The sequence below is a fragment of the Barbus barbus genome (assembly GCF_936440315.1).
Source record: "Barbus barbus genome assembly, chromosome: 32".
Taxonomy (NCBI): Eukaryota; Metazoa; Chordata; class Actinopteri; order Cypriniformes; family Cyprinidae; genus Barbus; species Barbus barbus.
The window spans coordinates 10638018-10662502 of record NC_136760.1 but is presented as its reverse complement, the minus strand read 5'-3'; the positions used below and the strand labels follow the sequence as shown (position 1 = coordinate 10662502).

The 24485-nt window shown below is 39.3% G+C and overlaps 2 protein-coding genes across 2 annotated transcripts; one reads left to right on the top strand and one right to left on the bottom strand.

Moving 5' to 3' along the window:
* LOC306852541 (peptidyl-prolyl cis-trans isomerase FKBP10-like) lies at positions 1-16243 on the top strand. Its single transcript, XM_079389447.1, has 10 exons — positions 1-529; positions 1304-1449; positions 1628-1817; positions 2094-2239; positions 10330-10519; positions 10631-10776; positions 12294-12483; positions 12627-12769; positions 13012-13175; positions 14295-16243. The coding sequence occupies exons 1-10, from the start codon at positions 336-338 to the stop codon at positions 14481-14483; spliced, it is 1698 nt and encodes a 565-aa protein (XP_079245573.1). The 5' UTR covers positions 1-335; the 3' UTR covers positions 14484-16243.
* LOC306852540 (kelch-like protein 11) lies at positions 15998-23464 on the bottom strand. Its single transcript, XM_079389446.1, has 2 exons — positions 22887-23464; positions 15998-19635 (listed from the first exon to the last, which is right to left on the bottom strand). The coding sequence occupies exons 1-2, from the start codon at positions 23453-23455 to the stop codon at positions 18048-18050; spliced, it is 2157 nt and encodes a 718-aa protein (XP_079245572.1). The 5' UTR covers positions 23456-23464; the 3' UTR covers positions 15998-18047.
* Between the last annotated feature and the right edge of the window lie 1021 nt (positions 23465-24485).

The following is a 24485-nucleotide window of genomic DNA, read 5'->3' as shown; positions in this document are numbered from 1 at the left end:
AGACACCGGCGCTGATAAAGTGTGTCATCCACAGGTCACTTAGCCTACTTCCGCGAAATATGATCTCATTAAATATTTTTCCACTTGTGCGTCATTTACTCAACATTTTAACCAATAACATAAGAAATAATTACAGTAAACAATGGTTTTACAATTGATTACTCGTATAAAATAATTCAGAACCTGGCGTTTCATTTGTTCCCCGAAAACGGAAAAAGCGCCCAAAGCAATAACAGCCCAGCTGAAGATCTTCCACGTTTACACATCCCAACTCCGCCTACAGGAGCACACAACTGACTGCACAAGCCTCACTCACAGGCAACATTTTCCTAAAAATGGTACGGGGGATTAATTTGAGTTTATTGCTGGCGACGTGGTTCTCGGTTGACTGTAACCCCGGGCCTATCGATGATATTGCGGTCGATCGATACTTCATTCCTCAGCGCTGCATCAGAGAAGTGAAATCAGGAGATTTCGTGCGGTATCACTATAACGGCACTTTTACTGACGGAAAACAGTTTGACTCTAGGTGAGGTGATCCAGCCAAGTGTTAACTGAGTGATGTTCATTCTTTGCATCTTGCACATTTCAATTCTTTGATACCATTGCGTTTTGTAGATGTCCAGCGTAGCGCCGTGATTTTCTGGACGTGCACCACTGGAATAGGTTATTTTTTGTGTTACGGTAAAATCAGGCTACTTTCATGATATTCTTTTAAGGATCTTTTACAGGTCCATGCAAATAGCCCTTACGAAAATTATCCATACTTTTGTCACAGTAACCATTTGTTTTAACCATTTATTTTCTGCCTACTACAAATACCATGGTTAATTTGTGGTTACCCTATATAAATCATAGTTTGTGTGTGTGTGGTTAATTTTTGTAAGGGAGGTTTGTTTAAAATTGTTTACTCCAGTCTGTTTAACAATATTATATTGCCTATGGCTGTGTCTCAGACTCTGGTGAGCGACCTGCATGGAAAGCATTTCTGGACATCATATAATGTATCATACGTGGCCAAATGCTGTCTTGATAGGGAGCTCACTTGGTTTCTGAGCCTATTGCTTTTTTTTCTCCATGAAGTTTGAATACAACTATTCGATGAGTTGTATTCAAAGAATTAATACATGAAAGACAAGCTACATTGACAAAAGATCTATAGAAATAAAAATGGACTTGATTTGTGTAAATTGTACTTTTATGACTTGTAGAGCTTTGTCTGTGTGCTTATGTGCTGTGTGTTGGAAATCTTTCCCTTTCACAATCAATATAATGCAAGTTGATTTGTTTGTTTTAAATGCAGCTATGATAGGGGGGCTGCATTCTTTGGACAGGTGGGCCAAAAATGGCAGATTGCTGGTGTGGACAAGGGCATTCTGGGTATGTGTGTGAATGAGCGTAGGAAAATCACCGTGCCCCCCCACTTGGCCTTCAGTAGCCAAGGAGCAGGTAATATACCCAAACACACCTTTTACATAGCCTACATCAAATTAATTGTGTGCACTAGTTAATTTCTCAAACTCTAACAGCAGCCCAAAACCATTTGGACATGAAGATCATGCTTAAAAATGTTTGGGTGTCATTGTATTAGATATTATAGAAAGTGTCTTCTTCTGTGCTGTTTCAGGTGATAAAGTGCCGCCAGACACAACATTAGTGTTTGATCTGGTTCTACTGGACATTTTTAACAGGGCAGACCAGGTTCAGACCAAAGTCATCATTACACCCAAAGAGTGCAAGCGCTCAGTCATGAGGACTGACTTTGTGCGTTTTCACTTTAATGGGACGTTGCTGGATGGCACTGTGTTTGACTCCAGGTTAGTGCTACTTTTTATCTTAGTAGCCTCAACTCAATGGAACTGCAAAAAAATAATAATGATTTATAAACTGGTAAACACATATTGTCATGCATCCACAGCATTGACACTTTTCATGCATGTCTTACATATGCCTTCATGTTTCTTTGTACATTAAAGTGGCATAAGAGAGAGTATTTTAACATCTAAAAGCTGATCAAGTATCTGAGTGGACACATGTCAAATATCAGATGTATCCAGAAGTGTGTTGATTAATCTTATATGAACATAATGCAGCCACAAGCGTTCCCAGACACAGGATTCAGTGGTTGGGGAAGGTTGGCTCATAAAAGGCTTGGATGAAGGGTTGCTGGGCATGTGTGTGGGAGAAATACGACACTTCATCATACCCCCATTTCTGGCATTTGGAGAAAAAGGATATGGTAAGCAAGCAAACCATCCATCTGCATGTAGATACAAAGAACATCTAATTCTTCATCAATTATAGATTTTATTCAAATCTTGGACATGGTTGCACTTTTTAGTATTCTGTTGGATTTTCTCACGTGTCAATTTCACAAATTCGCACATGCATATAATCAGATTGAGCAAATAATAAGCATATTTGGCTAAGGGGACCAGACATGCCACTTCCTGGGGACACATTCTACACAGGATTTATACATTTCCTAAAATAACCCGGTATAGGTTGTTTGCGCTGCTCTGATTGCTGTATGACATCAAAGTACAGCGAGAGCTATAGAGAGCAGAGCAGAGCAGATGGTTCCATGCTTTCGAATTTGCTCTCGCAGTACTTTGATGTCATACAACAATCAATTGGAGCAGCGCAAACAACCGACACCTGGTTATTTTAGGCAATTTAGAAATCACGTGCAGAACATGTCCCTGGGAAGTGGCATGTCTGGTCACCTTATATTTGGCGTACTGTCTGAGGGGAGGGCTCCAAGCTCAGAATATAGCCCAAACAACTCCCCATATCCCCAACTTGTGATAAGAATAGTTAAGAGTGAGGAGTTGGGTGAAGGAGAGTAAGTTGGCTGTATATATACTGTATTTATTATCATGCTAATTAAGTTATCTGAACATGGTCCCTGTGCTTAATTAGTTGATTGTCAAAATGTGCTCTTCCCGAACTTTGTTAATAAAACATCATGTAATTCTGGGTTCCCTATCACGAGGATCTCTCAATGTTGAGTACAGCTTAAGCAGACGCCTTGGGGAAACACCTTTTTCCTCAAATACTGAAGTGCTATTTGCTTTACACCATTGTATCGCAATGGCCAGTTACACTCAAGCACGTGAAAAGAGGGTGGGAAAGTGCCCCACATAAGCAACGCTGAGCGGCATTTCATCACAATCTTTCTCCTTCATTATAAATTAAAGAAGATGCAGGTAAATCCATTTATTATTAAGTGGTACTTTTCTTTTTTAACAAATAGAACACAACAGGTAAAGATTAATAGGACAATATCGGATTCCAAATGTATTAGTACAGGAGCCCCACAGGGATGTGTGAGCTCCCCAGTCCTCTTTACAATATACACAAACTGTTGTGTGAGGAAAACCACCAATAATTATGTTGGAAAATTTAGTGATGACACGGCTATACTTAGTTTGTTATACAAAGATCAAGATATATCATCTTATTATGATGAAATTGAACAGTTTGTGGAGTGGTGTGATGTACACCACCTCATTGTCAATGTGAAGAAAACTGAGGAGATGATTTTTGATCCTAAGTCCATTGGAGATCACAGTCCAGTATTTATTCGTAAAGTTCCTATTATGCAGGTGTCCTCTTACAAATACCTTGGTATCCGTATTGAGTGTTCATTGACATGGAATGTCCACGTTGAAAGTCTGTGTTCCAAGTTACAACGGAGACTGTATTGACTTTCTTGAGAAGACTTAGATTTTATGGTGTTAACAGTAAGATCATGTGGTTGTTCTATCAAGCTGTACTGGAGAATGTGATTCGTTATGGTATTCATCTTTGGTATGGTAATTTGACAGTGCAATTAAAGACTAAGCTTACACATCTTATTCGAAGAGCCATGAAGATTGTGGGAATGAAGGAGCATTCTTACCTCCAGACCTTGTATGATGAATCAGTGCTTAGGGAGGCATACAAGATCTTAAATGATACAATGCACATTTTGAATCCAGAATTCGAAATGTTACCATCAGGAAGGAGATTTAGAATGCCGAGGTGTAGACTTAACAGGTTTAAGAATTCATTCATTCCTTCGGCAACTAAGGCACTAAACAGTAGTATGTGATATGTAGTAGTATGTAACAGTAGTATGTGATGTTTTTTTTTTTTTTTTTTTTTTGGGGGGGTGTGTTTTTTATTGAGATGGTTTATTTTTGTGTGTTATGTATTGTTTGAAGGTATTGATGCAGTGGTTGTTATTGGAGCCCAAGACAAATTTCTCTGTGGAGACAATAAAGTAGACCTGACCTGATAAATGCTTTGTCAAAAGGGGATTATAGAATACGCTTTGCTGATCCCTTTGAGCGTTCTGATGAAGATTGGATTGAAGATATCATTAAGTTTTGCTTGATCTGTGTGGGACCCATCAGGATCCCCAATGGATTGTAACTTTGTGTCATCTGCCTGGCTGCGCCCATGCAGAAGTCACTACTGAGGGCCCTAACTGCCCGCATTGTGATGCTACGAGTGTCCGAAATCTTCGTGTTCGGTTAACCCTCAAGCAGCCACCCCCTTCTCCCCCTTTCTTCTACTTGAAAAGAGCAGTTGAGGAAGAAGCTCTGGCATCCTGATTTGGGGCATGAAGTGTTTAGTGGCAAGTATACCAGTATCAGTAAACCTATAAGTTCACTTTTAGTATAATTGCAGTACAAGCTAAAAACTTTGATGTAAACTAGTTGTGCACTCAAAAGTTTAATACTCGTATACTTAAAAGTTAATTTTACATACTAGAATGTGGGCCAATTTAGTCCCAAGGAGTATTGAAATAGTACACTTACAAGTATAGTACTAGTACACTGATATTTGTATACTTACTACATAAAGTATACTTAAAATACACTTGAACCTTACTTAAGTATACTTAAAATAAACTTGAAGTTTACTACTTTTTGGTAAAGGTATGTATGCCGATGCTGTCAATGCTGTCCTTAATGAGATCCAGCTGTGCTACCGTCTTTCATATAAGTGTGTCTGAAAGTGTTTTTCACACTGACCACTATATATGCCCGGTGCTGCCACTGTGATAAGCACCGCTGTCTTTTTTCATACAGGTAGTGTAACTGTGTCATTGTGCAGTGACCTTCTTTGATAAGCAACGGATCTGCTGTAGTCAATCAGGTAGGTAGTGTTGCGACTGATATATTTGCTGGCGCAACTGAATGTTGTCTACCTCGGCTTCACTGGTTGTCTTTGTGCTATTATTGTTCCACTGTGCAGTGTGAAAAGCTACAAGACAGAATACAGAACATACTTGTCTGTAGCCTATCAGAATTCTTTTGCCTATCAGCTCTTTATAAAAGACACAGATTGCCCTGAAGATAACGGCCACTCACGCTATTGCATCAGCCAGATTGTTCCCACAGTGTGGATTGGTCCCTACTATGTACTAAAATCTTTTTGGTGATTACAGTGGCAGTGAGAGCCAGCTGACAACGTTGATTGTCCTCTATTTGTTTTTTGAGATCACGTGTCACTGTGAAATCTTTCCTACAATCGACAAGTGTGTGGTCTAGTGGTCTGGTCAAATAATCTAGTGTGTGCATTCAGAGGATTATAAGGCTAAAAATCAGTTGAACTGTCTTCATGTCTGTGGTCTCCCATGGTTTTAAAATAGTTTTTAAATTTCGACAACATTATATTTCTCTCCATTTTAAACTCATCACCTTCAAAGATCCTTTTAATTCTAGGTAACTGGCTAATAGGTAAACCTTTTGTTGAAGATATTTTATTGAAGTATTGTTACGGCAGGCCTATATGATTCCTTGTGTATTAAAAGATCGTGTAGTGTAGTCCAGTGTTAATTTCGTTAACGAAGACGACGACGAAAAATATTCATCAACCTTCGTCCGTTATGGTTGTCCGTTAACATGACAGTGTCTCTGTGTATAAGGCACAGTTCAAAAAGACATGATTGATTCAGTCAGTGTGGAAGAACTTGACTGGTCTGCAGAAAGCCAAGTCCTGATCCCAGCTGAACTCCTCTGGTGTGACTTTATATGCAGACCTTGAGCCAAAAACTCATCATCTGTCAGGTTAGAATAGAAAAGGGTCCTGTCCAAACTGTTGCTATAAAATGAGAAGCACACAATCCGTAGAATATCATTATATGCTTTAACATTAAGATTTGTACTCATAGAAATGACTAAAGTAGTCAAACATGTTCATTAGAAGGGGTGACCCAATACTTTTGGCAATATAGTGTAGCTGTTTCCCCAGTAACGCTGTACACACAGCAGCACTGCGCTCACAAACGCTGCTGTATCAGGCAAACAGGCATGATGAAATGAAAATGAGACCAATCAGACCAATCACCGCAGATTAGCGTCACGCAAAGGAGGGGTTTGGAAAAATTTATAATTGAGCGAATCGTTTGGGAGTCGTTGAGCAAGTAAGGTAAAAATAAATGAATATTATAAGACAATGAAAGTGTTTTTTGACCTTGCATGCATGTCAACCTGTTGTTGGGGACTCCCAAAACAAAAATATGAACCTTCCACTACCCATAATAGGGGCACTTTAAAATAACCACAGCATTAACAACAACCTTGAAATAAAAGCGCAAGGTTTATCTGTTACTCAGATGCATGAAAATAGCTTTCGTTGCTATAGCAAACAGACATCAGGTGTTTTCTTTCAGAATCATCATTCACTGATGGAGAGTAAAAGTTAAATATCATAGCATTTCATTTTATGAAAGTGAGATAAAGAAGTTTTTGCACAGAAAGAGAACGCAAGACGTGCCAGGAAATGCCTAATATGGACAAAGGCAGCTGCAACTAAGCTGAATAAAAAGCGAACTGATGAAACTTTAAGACAATAAACACAATAAATAAAGTTTATGAATGATGCAGTGCTAATTGACCTCATTTATTACACTACAGAAACTAAAAAGTATATTTTCTACCTTATTCTGTGCAGAAAATGTAAATAATTGTTTGTAGTATATAAACCAATCAAAAACTGCCATTAGGAAAAAAATTATAGATTACAAATGATTGATTATTGTCCAGCAGTGTATTTGATTTCTTATAGCAAATTCAAAGTAAGGGATAAAAGAATTTCTTGTAAAAAAATAAAATAAAAAAATGCATGCATAGAACTATTGTATTTAACACTTCTGTCACTTCTGAAATGATGGCAACACCCCTGGTGTGACAAAATGTTAGCCTATAAATACTACTTTAAAAGCACTTTTTTTTTAAAATCTTGGCTTACATAAATTTTTACATATGCCATATAAGTCAAAGGTAAAGTAAAGTCGTGACGTATTGTCAAGTATGGTGACCCATACTCGAAATTGGTGCTCTGCGTTTAACCCATCCAAGTGCACACACACAGCAGTGAGTAGTGAACAAATGCACACACACACACACACCGTGAACACACACCCGGAGCAGTGGGCAGCCATGCTGCGGCGCCCGGGGAGCAATTGGGGGTTCGGTGCCTTGCTCAAGGGCACCTCAGTCGTGGTATTGAGGGTGGAGAGAGCGCTGTACATTCGCTCCCCCCACCTACAATCCCTGCCGGCCGGGGACTGCGACCTTTCGATTACGAGTCCGACTCTCTAACCATTAGGCCACGACTTCCCCATATCATGCCATAGCATCATTAAAGGTCCCATGGCATGAAAATTTCACTTTATGGGGTTTTTTAACATTATTATGAGTTCCCCTAGCCTGACTATGGTCCCCCAGTGGCTAGAAATGGCGATAGGTGTAAACCGAGCCCTGGGTATCCTGCTTCGCCTTTGAGAAAATGAAAGCTCAGATGGCCCGATCTGGAATTTTCCCCTTATGTTATCATACGGGGAAAGGTTACCTCCCCTTTCTCAGCTTTTCCCGCCCATGAGAAAATGAGCTACGACCGTGCGAGGCGAGCAGGAGACATCATGGCTTGCAAACGGGCGAAGAGTAATAAACTGCGCATATTAACAGACAAATTGTTCATATTTAAAAGTCCAAACAGTCAGTAAGGGACAAGTGCTTGGAAACGCTGTTTTGTAAATGATTTATTGATGAGTCTGCTGCTTTAAGGCAAACTGAAAGCGTTGCTTCTCTGCTGCTCAGAACAGACGCCGAGAGAGGCAACACTTCGCTGTGAGAGAGACCTCGCGCTCACGGGGCAGTACTGGAGACATCTTCCAACTGAATGATAAGGTTTTTTTGTTTAGTTTTTTTTTGAAGTCACTAGGTTTGTTAGTATGTACCCGTTATGGGAAAAAAGCTGCCAAAGGGTCTGAAAGTTATTAAATATTGTTCTAAAGTCGCGCTCGTGTGTGTGAGACGCGGGAGCTGATGGCAGCAGGCGGTGGATATTGTTGCGGCCCGCCCAGGTAAAGTCTATGTGTGGGAAACACTGACCATATCCAGACACAATATTTTAAACTAACCATTCGGAGACGTCCTGTTGTAGCCGCTGATTTGCAACTCAACTTCATCCGGTGCTTCTCCATCCGGATCAGATTCTGGGCCAAACTGAAAAGCTTGAAAGTGTCTACGAGCCATTGCAATACATCCACTGTCAACATTAGCGCATGGTACCGTGGCTGCAAGCTGCAGGACACACACCCACCCTCCACCTTGCCCCGCCTCTCTCCTCATCATTAGCATTTAAAGCTACAGACACAGAAATGGCTTGTCCTAAGCAAAGCTCATTTTGGGACTGGCTTGTAGTGGCTGAAAATCTGCACCAAGACTTCAGATACAGTACTAGGGACCACTTAGGCCTATATAAAAGCATCCAAAAAAACAGCATGTCATGGGACCTTTAAACTAGCATCTAACAATGGACAAAAGTAAAAAAAATTCTCTCTAACCTATGGTTCTCTAAACAATCCTGTAAATGCACTTAAAAAATGCAGAATCGAATCGTTAAAGGTGCCATAGAATGAAAAAACTGTCTTTACCTTTGCATAGTTAAATAATAACAGTTCTGTACACGGAAATGACACACAGTGAGCCTCAAACACCATAGTTTCCTCCTTCTTATGTAAATCTTATGATTAAAAAAGACCACTGAAAACAGGCGAATCAGAACATAACACCGACGGTGACGCAACAGTCGGGATCACTACGCCCCCAACATTTGCATAAAGCCGCCCTTGTTCTAAACCAGCAGCCAGCCGAACCTTCAGAAGTATCGTGAAGAAACAAGCGAGGACAACAGCGAAAATGGCGGACCATGGAAATAAATGTTATGTTGCAGGCTATGCAGGGATGGGTTGGTGTCTTTATTCAGAAAGGCATGGAATGCAAATAACGCGTTCTACTAAATTAACGCCAGCCACTAAAGGGACATGGTTAGCTGCTAGCTGTAGCCTGTTACAGTACAGATTTCACTTGCCACAGAAACAGAGTGAGGAGAGATGAGGATGATGCTGAATGCTTTCCAGATCCTGGGCACCACTGACAAACATCTGATCTTGTGAAATGTGTGGAAAGTACTACCGCTCCATAATATTCTCTTGAAAGTGAAACTAAAACGCGATCAACCGATCATTCAAAAGCAGTTTCAATGCCTCGCATATTAATAACGGCTCCCTGATGCCCGCGTTTTATATACAGTATAGTTACCCGACGATATAACTGCAAGAGAACGTATTTAAATATATATTTTCCTCCCTGTGTTTCCTTCTTGCTGATGAGCCGCGCTGTGAAACAGCCAATCAGAGCAGAGCTCATTATTATTCATGACCCTGCCAAATAAGCCAATAACAGACCGTTTCATTCTAGGAAGAAAGGTTGTAAATGGACATGCAAAAGCGTTGCCCTTATCTTAAGCCACATACCTTCTGTGTAGATATCAGAGAACAATTTAAAATACTGTATCAATGCATTCTATGGCACCTTTAATCGAATCGAATCAAATTTAATTGTGAATCGAATCGAATCGTTCTGAATTTGCAAAAATAGTTCTTGAATCAAATCGATTTTCTGTCTACCCAAAGAGTCACAGCCCTAGAAATGTTTTTTTTTTTCTTTATACAAGCTTTGGAGCTTCCGTGTTGAACGTAATATCACTAGATACAGTGCTGGAATTAGTTAATTGGGGGTGTTTTTGTTTGTTCATTTATTGGCTTCTTTGGCCAGGATACCGAAAAAGCCCAAAATTGCCCTACATGAGTATACTGTATCTAAACAGATAAAGTTGGACATATGTACCCAGGACTGGTACATTATAGCACAGGTATCTACAACATGTCAGAGAACTTTAAAAATGATAGTTAGTTAAATTCTCTTTCTGACTTTTCATTCCTTGCTTCCCTTTATTTCATCTTTCTTGTGTGTTTCTTTTCCTCAGGCACAGAAATCCCTCCTCATGCATCATTAGTGTATCACATTCTCCTGGAAGACCTCCACAACCCTAAAGATGACATTGTTGTGGAGGTTGTGGAAGCACCTGAACCATGTACACGCAAGTCTGTTGCAGGCGATTACATTCGCTACCACTACAATGCTTCCTTCCTCAATGGCATCACATTTGACTCCAGGTTTACTTTTACGTTTACTTTTTTTTTTTTTTTTTTTTTGGTGGTTGTTATTTTGGGTTGCTGTAGATGTTGCTGAGATTCTAATGTATTGTATTACCTCTAATGTCACAGCTATCAGCACAACCAGACGTACAACACATACATTGGAATGGGCTACATGATCTCTGGCATAGATAAAGGCTTGCAGGGTGTGTGTACAGGAGAGAGGAGAAGAATCATCTTGCCGCCTCATCTTGCATATGGCCAGCAGGGGGCAGGTTAGATTATCTTAATGCAATTTAAATGCTAGTTCATCAATGAAAGTTGAATGAAAATGTGCTTTGTTTTTTTTCCACAGACTGTTTAATGCTGTTTAAAGGTGGCTTGCATGTATTTACAACACCTGCAAAATGTAATTAGCCCACATAAAATATATAAATAAAAAAACTAATGCGGGGCAACAATTAATCACATCCAAAATAAAAGTTTTGTTTATATAATATATGTGTGTGTACTGTATATATTTATTATGTACATAAAGACACACACATACAGTATATTTAAAAAATGTATATATTTATATTCATATTATGTATGTTATAAATATATTTAATATATAAACAACATTTTTCTTAAATATATACATGCATGTTTGTGTATTTATACATACATAATAAATATACACAGTACACACACACACACATTACGTACACAACTTTTATTTTGGATGCAATTAATCACTGCCCAGCACTAAAAAATAAATAAAATTAATGCAATTTTTATTGCTCTTGATATTGTAATACTAATTATTAATTTTGATAAATAGAATGCATAAAAACATTTGGAAAATGTCATATATTCTGGCTACACAGACAAAAACAAACAAAGACATGTTTATAAATTAATTTATTGCTTTTTGGCATAAGAAAATTACATTTTCACATTGGTTATTTAGTAGCATGGAAAACATAATGGTTATTTAAACGGGGAATAAATTGTATATAAATGTATACATAAATAAATTTATGATGAGAGAATCCGTGACAGTGCAGATAAGTGAGCATATGCACTGAACAAAACTTCTGCATTTTCACAGTGGCTAATCTAAATGCTTCTGACTGGCCATTGCATTCATAAACTCAGAAACATGCGAGATTGGTCAGTGTGTAAGAAGAAATCTGATACAATGTGACTTTTCACTTTAATCTCGAGCTGTAATAGATTTTGTTTAATTGTGCAGAGGTGTTTTTTACCCCCTTACCTTAAATTTGGTATTTTTGCCCCAAGCCCCTGTTAATTTCTGACCCTAGTGTACACTTACATGAGATGAACACCGTACTTATTCTAATTTTCTATCAAAAAGGGTTTACTATGTATGGGACAGGTCAGTTGCCTAAATGTATTTGCCATGTTGAAATCTCTCCCATGATGGAGAGAATGCACACGCTCATTAGCCGCCACTGCTCTGGAAACGCTAATATTGTGTTGTTTTGGTGATACAAAGAGTGACAATTGGTCAATGGAGCACACTTATTATTGTACAATAACACACTTATATAGGCATATAATAGTGAATGATGACTATTATGCCAATTGGACAAAGGCCAATTGGCATAGTTGGCCAGGATGCTAGGGTCACTAGGACAGACAAACTCAATGGGGAGTAGTGACGAAGCTCAGCCCTGATTAACCTCAATGGGTGACGAGACAAAAGTTACGGTGTGATTGATAGGTGCTGATTGATAGGTACATTCAAAATGTGACTATACAGTAAGTGCAGCTCTGTTTTGGCCAGGCAAGGACATTCCAGGTTCAGCCGTGTTGGTCTTTGACATCCATGTGATAGACTTCCACAACGTCAAGGATCCTGTGCATGTGGAGATCACACACAGACCTGAGGTGTGTAATGAAACCAGTGAGGTGAATGACTTCATTGAGTACCACTACAACTGTTCACTGCTGGACGGCATGCTGCTTTTTACATCGTGAGTTTCCCGAAACTGTCTAATCTCTTTATAATAGCTTCAATATATGTTCAGTTATACACAATTTATGTGAATTAATACAAATACGATGTGCTAATGGTTTTGTAATATGGCTAACAGTTGTTGATCTCTGATCATTGTAGGAGGGACTATGACACCCCACAGGATGTGGTGCTTGGAGGGGGTAAAATAATTGATGGCCTAGACGAGGCTCTTAGGAATATGTGTTTAGGAGAGAGACGGACGGTCATAGTGCCACCACACCTAGGACATGGAGAGAAAGGAGGTATGTGTTATTTCATGTGTCCGCCCGTGCAAACAGGTACAATTTTCTCTGCAGCATTAGCTCAAGTACAGTGATACTGAAACATTGTAAAAAAACATGGGTGAGCCAAATTCAAATTTATTCTGTGTGGGTGTGTAACTCCAAACAGCAACAAAATAAGGAACACTGCAATATAGGTTTAATGAATTCTTGTCAATTTCTGATAAATTTGCATCCTGTCTTCTGTTCTCTTGTTTTCCTAGCTGGTATTGTCCCAGGGAGTGCAGTGCTACGGTTCGAACTAGAGTTGGTGTCCCTGCAGAAAGGGGTTCCTGAAGGCTACCTCTTCATTTGGCTCAAAGAGAGTCCAGTTCAGCTGTTTGAAGCACTAGACAGCAACCAGGACCAACGGGTCCCTTTAGAGGAGGTCAGTTTTTAGCTCTAGATGCTTTCAGCCTTTGAGCAAGCTTTTCTGATGAAGTTTTCAGACCTCTGATCTGCTGAAAAACGATGTCACAAACAATCAGGCCCTGAAATATGTGTTATTGTGAAGATATGAGAGAATTATTCAGACACTAAACATAATAAAAATATTAAACAAGTGCAGGCACAATTCTAGTTTTATTTTAAAACCGTTTTGAAGCACACACAGACAAAGGATTCCAAGATTTTGTTCTGTTAAAGATGAAAATATAGCATCAACTATATCAGAGTCTGTCCTTAAATGGCACATTAAACCGAATGAACAGTGGTTGGTCTAAGTGGGTGGTTCTTGGCCAAAATAAGCTGCAAAGTGGACCAGACATCAAGATTTTTTTTTTTTTTTAATGCCAATAGTCTGTGTGAGACCAGCCAATGGTTAAGTGCGTTACTCAACTAAACTCACTGACTTTTGACTAGTTACTGTAAGTACCATTACATTGTTAGATGTGGGACTTTTGGTTTTTGCTTTTGTATTAGCATTTTCTTTACTATTGCTGAAGTATTTACCTCTAGTCACTGGTTTTATTCAGGGCACATGGTCTTCATAATTAAATACTTGTTTTAGTAAGTGCTACTTGGGTAAGAGAGCAATGATTTAGTTTTAATCCTCACTTTCCTAGCCTAGTAAAAAAGTAATATATTTAAAATACATTTAGTGCACAATGTACATTTCATAATATTGAGGCTAAAATGTGTTTTAATGTCACTATTGATGAGGATTGTATCATCATTTAATAATAGCAGTCTTTAAATGCAAGATATTTAAAGTGTACCTGAAGTATACTTGCAATAGTTCCACTTTAGCACAATCAACTATATGTCAGTATTATCTTTAGTTGGACTTAAGCACTACTTCCACACAATTAAAGTGCATTAGGCACAAAATTAGTTGTTCCAATATAGCAGACTTTCAGTATACCAGTTTAGTATACCACAAGTACAACTGCAGGGTATTTTCATTAAGTACATAAATATGCAAATGTATTTGTAGGAGACTTAGCATGAAATAAATGTATTTCAGATACATTATTTTTCACTAGGGTACTGTACCTTGTCTCCACAGTTTTCACAGTTCATCAAACAGCAGGTCTTAGAAGGAAAAGGACGTCTTAAACCAGCTCAGGATCCGGATAGTGTCATCAGGGATATGTTCAAGAACCAGGATAGGAACGCTGATGGTCTAATCGGTCAGGATGAGCTAAAACTAAAAGTGGATGAAGATGTAGAGAAAACACGCCATGAAGAACTGTGAAACGTGTTCACAAAAGCATGTGAATGTACATTAATTCAGACCGAGAACAAAGCAACAGACTCATAGTCCTGAGGCTGAAAACCAGACCAACTTGCTTTCCAGTATTAAAAGTTTGTACATTTGTTGGTCGCATATTTTTATACACCTACAAATGTTGGATTTCAAAAATGTATTTGTGCCATTGAATAAAATGCCCAAAACTAAAGTACTTGCAAACATTTATTTTGAAATATGATGACTACCCTTACCAAAAAAAAAAAAAAACAATGTATTCAAGTGTGCTATTAGTTTACTTCTTTTAGACTGAAAATAAGAGAAAATACTTGCAATTAATAATTTGATCAAGCTATACTTAGAATAATTATATTAACTCTATTTAATTATTATATTAAGGTTTGGAATAATTAAGATTTTTTGAGGGAAAAAAATGCTGCATTTACTACTGTATTAATATATTATGTAGTATATGTAAATTTCCAGCAGCCGTTATGCCAGTCTTCAATGTCACATGATCCTAAGAAAAGGGTTCCTTAAATCTTGTCCTGGGTGGCTAATGCCTTGCCTTTAGCTCCAACCAGACTCCAAATCTGAGCAAGATAATCAGGGTCAGGATCATTAGAAAACCAAAGTTAGGTGAGTTTTATCAGGGTTTGAGCTAAACTCTGCAAGGCAGCAGACCTCCAGGACCGGATTTGAGGAACCCTGCGTCATTCTAATGTGCTAATTATACTAGTAAGTCAGGGGTGGCTAACATCAGTCCTGGAGCGCCACAGTCCTGCAGAGTTTTGCTCCAACTTTGATAAAAACGCACCTGCTTCTAACTTTGTGGTAACCCTTAAACCTTGATTAGCTTGTTCATGTGAGTTTGATTAGGGTTGGAGAGAAACTCTGCAGGACTCTGGCTCTCCAGGACTGGCGTTGGGTACGCCTGTATTAAGTGCAAAAATAGTACATAAATACTAAATAGTGAACTAAAAGTGTCATGTTAAGTTCACTTGAAAACCAAGTATACTTGCAGTGTGAAAACTAACAGGTTTTCCTGTAGTATAGATCACAGTATAGTTGCAGTACAAATAAAAAACTCAATGTACAACTGTTACTAAGCAGCCAATTTACTCCCAATAAGTACTAAAATACTACATTAATTTTAGAACACTTGCTACATGGGGTATAATTGGTAAATATTCTTGAACTCTGTTTAGAATGAAGCATACTCTTTTCTTTTTTTTTGGTAAGGGTAATATTTTTTTGTTCATTCATTCTTTTATAATGCTCTTTTGTGATAGATGATTTTCTGGCTGTATTTTAGGGTGAATGCAGATGATATTAGCATATTATCAGTGAAATTAGCATACTTTACAACTTGATGGCTGTAGCCATATTTAATTTATACTACTATTTCTGCCTTATTGTCTTTGCATTGGTTTCTAATGGACTTTGTGTATATATGTGTGACTACCAGTCACCAAAACTCTGTACAATTGAAATGGTAAAAGGTTTGCTAATTTTTTTTTAATAGACACTTATTGATTATACCATACAGAGCAACAGATCTCATGTCAATTTGCACAGTGACAACAATTGGGGAATAATCACATTCTATGTGAAAATGCCTTGATCTAAAATCAACACTGTAGTACAATGTTATACTGCATCAATTTTTTGTAAGCATATAGTAATGGCACTCCAGGAAGGGCATCAACTAGGCAGAGGAACAACTCTTGGACAATATCAGATTTTTAATAAATATTTATTGCAAATCACCGAGATCCACAACATGTGCATACTTTATAACACATGCAAAGAATTATATTCACCCTTAAAAGACTTTACAACAACGAGAGCGGGACAAGGTAACATCCCAGCCTTGCTACTCTTATTGTCTGACACTTTCGCCATCGACACACACATACATACAGACTCATTTCCTCTGTGCAATAAGGAAAGAAACTGATATAGATCTTAAACACTATTAAACCACATCTCAACATGAGAGACACAAAACTTACATTTCCCATTGAGTAAATACAATATCTAAGATTCTACAGAGTCTCCAATATGCAGGAAAATGTTTGAAAAAGCCTTAATGTATGTTCACTCTATGTCTCACAGGGTTATTCCCCGTATGAAATGACTATGGAACTCTGCACAAGTCAAGACGAGAGCTACAAATACATCGTCAAAGCCATTTCTATCTTGCATTTAGTAGATTTTAGCATCGAAGCGTAACATTAGTTAATCTAAGATGACATACTTTAACACTTTGGTATGGACTGTAGTAATGGCTAAATGTTCTTCAGGCGAACATTGTGAAATGTTTTCTAGTCTCGATGGTGCCAATGACTGCTTGACAAATGTTTACCCAAGTGAAATGCACAGAGATTTCCTGTAATAAAAGACATCATTGTAAAAGACAGGACAAAAGACTTTGAGGAGATACAAAGAGGGAATGTAGATGAAAGATAGAAAAAACTATTTCCGATAAAAAAAAAAAATATAGAGTTACAAATGTAACAAAGACAAGGATGCAGTGTGGGTACCATCAGTAGGTGCCTTATTAAAATTGGAATGGCCAACTACAGTTGACTGATGGGAAATAACAATTCTTGACAGGCACTGCATGACAAAGCACAAACTGATGAGGTTGCTAAAAACATATTAAATATAATTAAATCAAAGAAGCTGAGAGATCTCAAACTGGCATAGACCGCAACACCAATGACAAATTATTTTTAAGTAACAAAATCCTGAGGTAATGAATCTTTGAATATATTCTGAATATTTATGATATTGAAATTTTTTTAGGTGTAGCCTTCATGCCTCAATAACTGATACCATAACTGTCTTTATTCCCTGTGCTTTCAAGTTGAAAAAGAACAAATATAATCAATTAAAACTATAAGAATAAAGATTAAGACAAGGGCTAACGCTGAAATTAAGTGCTTGTAGTTGTGAAGAATGCAATTTTGCACATATAAACAAAAACTGTGAAAGATCTGCATTGACAAACATGTGAAAGACAAATAAAATCATCACAATTAAGACCAAAAACAAGTAATTTACAAGTGAAGGGAATAAAGATGCAGTGGTTCTATTAACAGTTTGTTCAAAATGTGTGAGTGGTTTTGAACAGATGATTCATTACAGCTGGGAAAAATGGTATCACTCCCTGCAAAACAAACAACCTAAAAACCCACAAATGTAGCCGGACAACCATCACCACATGGAACGTTATGACTCAAGATAAATGAACAATGTGCAGCATCATGCAAATTACAGACAGCGGGAATAAGGCAAATTCATGCAAGGCCATGAAACAATGTCTTATGCGTACAGATATTTACAAATGTATCTTTTTACATATTTATATGATTCCATTATACAAAGTCACATTGAAAATACTCTCTTTACTAATTTCAGCCATTTCATTCACTCTCCCAGTTATGAAATGTCACAAGTAAACAAATAATACACATTTTAATAAGAATGGGATCATGGGAATGCTCAAGACACTATATCATCATGACTTTTGCAGCAGTTTTTTCTATTGAGCAACAAAGGCTCTCAGCATTCAATCTGTGATTGTAACTGCCTGCGTAGAGTTAACGTGCGACGATGTAACTGTTGCATTTGCTGCATACGGTCCCTCTGGCGCGCCAAATTTTGTGGCATTGGGTAACGCTGACAGCCGTATAGAAAGCGGTAGGGAATGCGAACGTGACATGCTGTGGCACGACAGCGTGGCTGAGGCATGGGCGGCAGAAGCATCCAGCGTTTGCGCTCAGCACAATAACGGTACGCCTCCTTGCGATACTGCTTATCCACATCGTCACTGTTCTTCCAGCCACCAATCACAAACACATCATCACCAAGATAGCAGATGGCAGCACCCTCAATACTAGTAACCTCTGGGGGAAGGCTCTCAAGAATATCATCAGATATCCTTGCACTGATCTTCTGACGAGCTACATCATCACGTACGCTGGTGTAACTCTTGGGACAGCAAGAAGCCGTGTGGTAGAAGTTAGTCGACGCTACAGCCATTTGGAACAAGCAGTAGTTGTCAATAAGCGGTAAGGAATCGACTTCTTGCCACTGGCGACTGTCAGTGTCGTAGCGAGTAGTCACCGTTTTCAGCCCATCATCGCTGTCAGTATCTATGGGCGTTCGCGCCGTGACATAAACATATCGATCTTCGACACTAATAGCTTTGACATCTCTCAAAATCTTAGGAGCAGATTCTAGGTTGTGCCACTTGTCTTGGTCAGGTTCGTAGACACTCACATCCTTAAAGCCAGGGCTGAAGTTGCCATGACCGCCAATACTATACAGAATATTTTTGATGCAGGTGAGGCCAAAGGAATGCTTGCGTGTGGTGAGGTTGCTCACTTGTTCCCAGGTGTTGCGATTTGGATTGTAGCGTTCCACTGTCTTGGCAAATCCTGGTTCCATGGACCCAGCCACGTATACATGGGTATCAGTGGCCGCAATAGCATGACCATCTAGATGGTTATGGATGTGTGGCAAATTGACCCAACGGTCTTCATATACAAAGTACCCAACGCACTCACTCAGGTAGTCACCTCCTTCAGAGACCCCACCGACCACCATGATGACATCCATGTTCTGGCCAAATCTTGGTTGGAATGTGGCCATGTATGATGCCCAGAATTCTGTATCTGCTGATTTGAGGTTCTCAAAGCGGATTGCATGACCCTCCACAGCCTCTGACACAAGCTGTAGGCAAGCTGCATTCTGTGCGACCAAAGGTTCATTCTTCACAACTCTTGTAAGATACGTTGGCTTTATCTGTGGCAGCCTGAGAAGACGAAAAAGCTCCTCAAAATACTTCACCCGTTCTTCTGAGTTTTTCTGAACCCATTTGACCACTGCATCAAACAAAACCTCCTCAGAGTCAACTGTAATCTCTGCATCTGACAGCCAGTCTCTGACCAGATGGAATGGAAGCGTGTAAAATTCCTCATCCTGGATGACTTTATGGAAATTGCGACGAATCATGTCAGCAGCACGTAAGGCCAGCTGGTCCAAAGTGTACATGTGCGCTAGGCTATGGACGGCCACACAGTTACCAAGGCTGAGCTTCCTCTTGAGAAATTCTCCACAAAAATCCTTCAACTGTACGAGCAAGAACCTGTGAGTGGAAAAGAAAATACATTGTTTTAGCCCTTACAAAAACGAACAACAGAACAGGCAAGATATATGATGTAGGTGCTCCTTTTTGTTTTAGTTGTTCTAGTAGGACAGTATGACAGTACGAGTATGGCATATAAGTGGTGAGTGTCTATTAATAGAGATTTTGCTATATAATGTATGTCATGGTAAGAAAATATATAATTGCAGTGCAGGACTGCTAAAAGTTACTGACACTTCAAAGCGATAAGAAGCATGCGTGAATGAGAAAAATTGCAGGACGTGCGTAATGTTAAAAAGTTATTAACTACAATAAGCCATGAAAAAACTCAGACTGAATCAGTGACCTGAATGCAGTTCTCTTTTGCAACATATTGCACTTGAACAATCAGATATCACACACAGAATAACGTCAAAATTCCTTTCTGTGTGTGTATTCAAACATAGTCTCTCAGGTGAATAAAGCAACCGATTGTCGCGATACTAACATCTTTAAGAATGACAACTATAATCAAGATAAATACGATTACAGGAGTCGTATATCAGGCACGCAAGATGATGCGCATTCAAGCACAAACATCCTGGTGTGTGTTTGCGCGCACATGCTCCTGGCACACTGATCACTATAACATCATATTTTTTAAATGAAAACATTTTAATATATACATCAATTTATGTCTTGCAAAGGTGCTGGCCAAAGAAGCCTGTTTAAAACTATGTAAGAGTCAGTGGTTTAGTCATTTTGAATGGATTTGTATAGTAGCATATGCAGTCAAGGTAAGGTGCATGTTGTGTCAAAAGGGAGGCTCGCTGTCTTTCGCTTTGAAAACCCATGTTAATTGCAGCATACTATGCCGTAAGTAATTTTATTTGTCACATACATAATCATACAGAGTATAACCAGCAGTGAAATGTAGGTATTATAGGAAGAGATACAGCTTGACATGAGGAGAGGGGGGAGAAAAAAATAATTCACAGACTATATTCTTATGAGAGTACAGTGTGAGAACAGAAAAAAACACCCCAGCAACAAAAAGCACATAGTCAATCAACAACATAGTCACACGACTGCAACAGGGGAGTAATCCAGTTCCGGCAAGCAGCCATCCGGTCCTGCAGCCATTCTCGGCGCTGGTCGGACCCGCTTGTCAGGCTGGCGGAACAAAGCGGCGAAGGCGAGGGATCGAGGTTAGGAGGTGAATGCATATCTGTGTATGTGCGTATATGTGTGTGTATGTGCCTGTGGAGCCGCCACGCTGGCATACAAATCAAGTTGTCTCAGTCCGCAGAATGTGATAGCGACACAGCACGTTGCTATGGAGACACCCTTGATCAGGACACAGACAGAGTCAACAATCCGCAGGTGTCTGTGGAAGGGAAGAAGGAATGCAAGAGCGTCACACTGCAGTGCTCTTCCCGGGTTGTTTCCCAACACGACCTTGTCTGAAGCCGTGCTGTTTTGAGAGAGCCGAAAGAAGATAAGATTGTTTAGTCTTGGTGCGAGTAGCCGTATTCCAATTTTCACGGCACCTCTCTTTGTCCATTCTGGTCTCCAAATCCATAAATTTTTCTTTTCAAATCCAAAAGCTTCTCCGTGATAGACTCCATATTGCGGTTAATAGTCTCAGTCTCAGAGCTGAACGCTCTGCCCACTGCTTCAATCATAACGGGCAGCCTAGTGAGGCTTTTGACAGCTGTACCCGTTTCCTGAATTTTACTATAAAGCCTAATCCAGAAAGCTAATCCAAAACCTAATCCAGTCATCAGAAGACCTGTTATCATGGTTCCGAGTAGGTAGATATCTTCAATGTCCTCCATGGAAAGAGCCGCCAGACACACGACCCGCCACCTTTCCCATAAGTCCATCGTATATCCAGCTGCGAAAATTCCGCTGGGACAATCACGTTCCCCCGAACCTAAACTTCTCATCAAAAAATTGTGTCAATTGCATTGAGAGACCAGTTGATCAAATCCATGATTTTCAGTTTGGAGAGCAGTGCAGAGAGAGTCTCTCAAGTATTAGACAATAGACAATAGACGAGACGAGAGAGCAAAGCAGGGAAGGGAAGGTAAGGGGAGGAGAGGGAGGAAAAAATGCGACTGCCTTCGCTGAGAGCCAAACGAGAATTTGGCTCTACTATGCAGAATAGTAACCCAGATTATAACACAAGAGCATCATGGAGATGTCTATTTGATATACATTTTAGAACATGTCTCTAAAACATTTTCAGTAAGATGAGAGGTTTGTAGACAACAGATACTTTACAGATAAAGTGCTTAACATGCAGTTTGGAGATGCATATTGGGTATATGCATTATAGGCTAATCAAGGGCTGTACATCAAAACCTCACTTTACTGCAAAGCAAGATAAATTAAGTTGATTAAATGAAGCAGCAGCAGTAGTCAAGAAAAAAAATCATTGTAAGGTCCAGAGCAGTTCATTATATCAGGGGTCTGGATAAGTAGTGGGTGATATATTGATTAAAAGAGCAAACCACTAAAAAACAAAATGTCGAAAATGTGGGTATTTTTTTTTTTTACCAGATTAATCAAATTACTTTCTAAACTTATTTTACAAATTTAAATAATTTGAAATATGTAAGCGCAGCAACGTTGTGCATGTGCTATTGTGTGTAGCTTTTTGTATAGCTTTGAAGGGAAGCACAAAAGAAAAAAAGTTTTAATGTATAGCTCAGCTGTGTATGCACATTCAGCGGCTTAAACCAAGTCTTCTGAAGCTATGATCACTTTGTATGTTGAACAGAACAAAATATAACATGGCAACACAATAACATCAAACTTCACTTTTTTTTTGAGCATCAACATCACGACAAAAATGCCTCTGGATTATCTGATGGTGGCTCTCATAACGCTATCAACTTTATGCATTTTTCTACAGAATCGGGATGTGCTTTTGAAGTCTAAAAATGCTTCTGCCTTAGAACGTATCCATGCAGAAGAAGTGCTGCCGATCTGAAATGCACCTACGAAGCCCAGAAACGCTGCTTATTCAGAAGGTACCCATGATGCCCAACGTTAATTTCTATGACACCCAAGGTGCTGCAAAGCGCTACTGACTCAAACGACGCCTATGCCCAACGACGCTTGTTCTGAAAGTGCATGTGATGCTAAATGCGGACTGCGTCTATGGATGCCCAATGAGCATTTGTGATCAGACATCAACAGTGCTGTCTAGGTAGGCAGTTCGCCGTGTTTTGATACAGTCTATGACCTGCATGATTTTCTCTCACCTGTCCGCCAGCTCCAGAACCTCATGCACGTTAGCGGTGCTCACTCGTATCTCGCCCGTGTACATGAACTGGATGACGCTCTCCACCGTCTCCTGGTCGAGGCCTGCCTCGCTGCTCCACTCCTTCATCTCCACCCGCCGCGTCACCGACTCCGAAAACTGACCCCCGAGCAGAGGCGTGAAATAATCCGTGGCCGCTGCCAAGACTGAGCGGTGGGCGCTGAACTCGAAGCTGTTGGCGCCTCCCGGGGCGCTGCTGAACGCCAGCGTCACGTCGCAGAAGAGCCCGAGCTTGCGCTGCTCGTTCTGCCGCCGAGAAAGCTCCGAGCAGTGGGTCACGGAGGCAAACTCCTCGGCCTCCTCAGACTCTCCGTCTCCCGCTAGAGGGCTCGCTGTGCTCGGCCCGCCGCTGTTTCTGCTGGCGTCCTCTGGATTCGGGGCGGCTGCGGCCATCTCTGTGTCCGCGCGGTCGGTGCGTAAAGTGCGTAGTATGTTGAGGTGGTGGAGCACACTCAACATACACACTCCAACATAAACAGCGCTCGATATGCACATGCGCACACGCAGCATAAACCGCAGGAGTCCTGTTGACGTTACAGGAACTGACGCGAGACATGGGTTGATCTGGGAACAGATAAATAAAGAAATAACATAAATATCAACGGTGTATTTTTTTTAAATGACATAGAAATGTGTTATAAAATAAAATACACATGTTCATTCAGCACGACAATCCTCGTCAGGAATGGCATATCCCTGGACTATTTACCAATTACATGTCAAATATTTATTTATAGCAATTCTAAAGACTGGGGTTCCCAAACTTTTATTTTGTCAGCAGAATAGAATATTTGTCAAACCTACCCCTTGAAATTTTTAGTTTTAGCTTCCACAATTTAACGACACATTACCATTTCACGGTTCTATGATGTTGATTAATGATCAAATATCATCGAGGCAAACAGATAAAATGTTTCGCAGTTTTTAAATATTGGGCTGCACAATTTGGTCGAAAATTATTGCAATTATTTTGTGAAGGAAATTTTAAGTGATCATAGATCTAGTATGAAAATAGGGCCTTTATTGTTATTTGTGTTGACTCAAATTAAACGAAGAAAATATATTACGGTTCAAATTGCAGTTGTAGCCTACTGTAAAAAATAAAATAAAAAAATGGTTATTTGACCATTCACTTAAAACGTTGAAAGCCCTCAAGCTTTTAACATGTTTGAATCATATATTTCAAAAACAAATATTTCTGTCTGGTGTTTTAAAGGCTTTGAAATTTTTTTTTAATAAAAATACTTTGTGACAAACTAGTTCAACCTCAAGTTCAATAACTAGTTATATATATGTGTGTGTATACTGAATTTTTTGTAACACTACTGAATGTATGGCTTCATGAACAATGAATTGTCCATTCATCCAATTTCTATTTGTGTATTGGAATGCAGATGAACACAAAATTAGAGAGCCATCTGCTTGTGACCTCTTGATTTTGTAGTTGGCTTGCTTTAATTTTTCTTCTTGTACACTGGTTCACTAAGTGAAAGAGCCAACCAGAATGATCAGCATTATTACAGAGATTACGGACATTTTC

What these genes read in the sequence shown, in the direction of transcription:
- LOC306852541 (XM_079389447.1), top strand. Translation starts at nt 336, where the DNA reads ATGGTACGGGGGATTAATTTGAGTTTATTGCTGGCGACGTGGTTCTCG. An exon ending in GGCACTGTGTTTGACTCCAG is followed by an intron (nt 1,818 to 2,093) that starts GTTAGTGCTACT and finishes AACATAATGCAG; the next exon opens with CCACAAGCGTTCCCAGACAC. An exon ending in AACGGGTCCCTTTAGAGGAG is followed by an intron (nt 13,176 to 14,294) that starts GTCAGTTTTTAG and finishes TTGTCTCCACAG; the next exon opens with TTTTCACAGTTCATCAAACA.
- LOC306852540 (XM_079389446.1), bottom strand. Translation starts at nt 23,455, where the DNA reads ATGCTGCGTGTGCGCATGTGCATATCGAGCGCTGTTTATGTTGGAGTG. An exon ending in GTTCTGGAGCTGGCGGACAG is followed by an intron (nt 19,636 to 22,886) that starts GTGAGAGAAAAT and finishes TTCCACTCACAG; the next exon opens with GTTCTTGCTCGTACAGTTGA.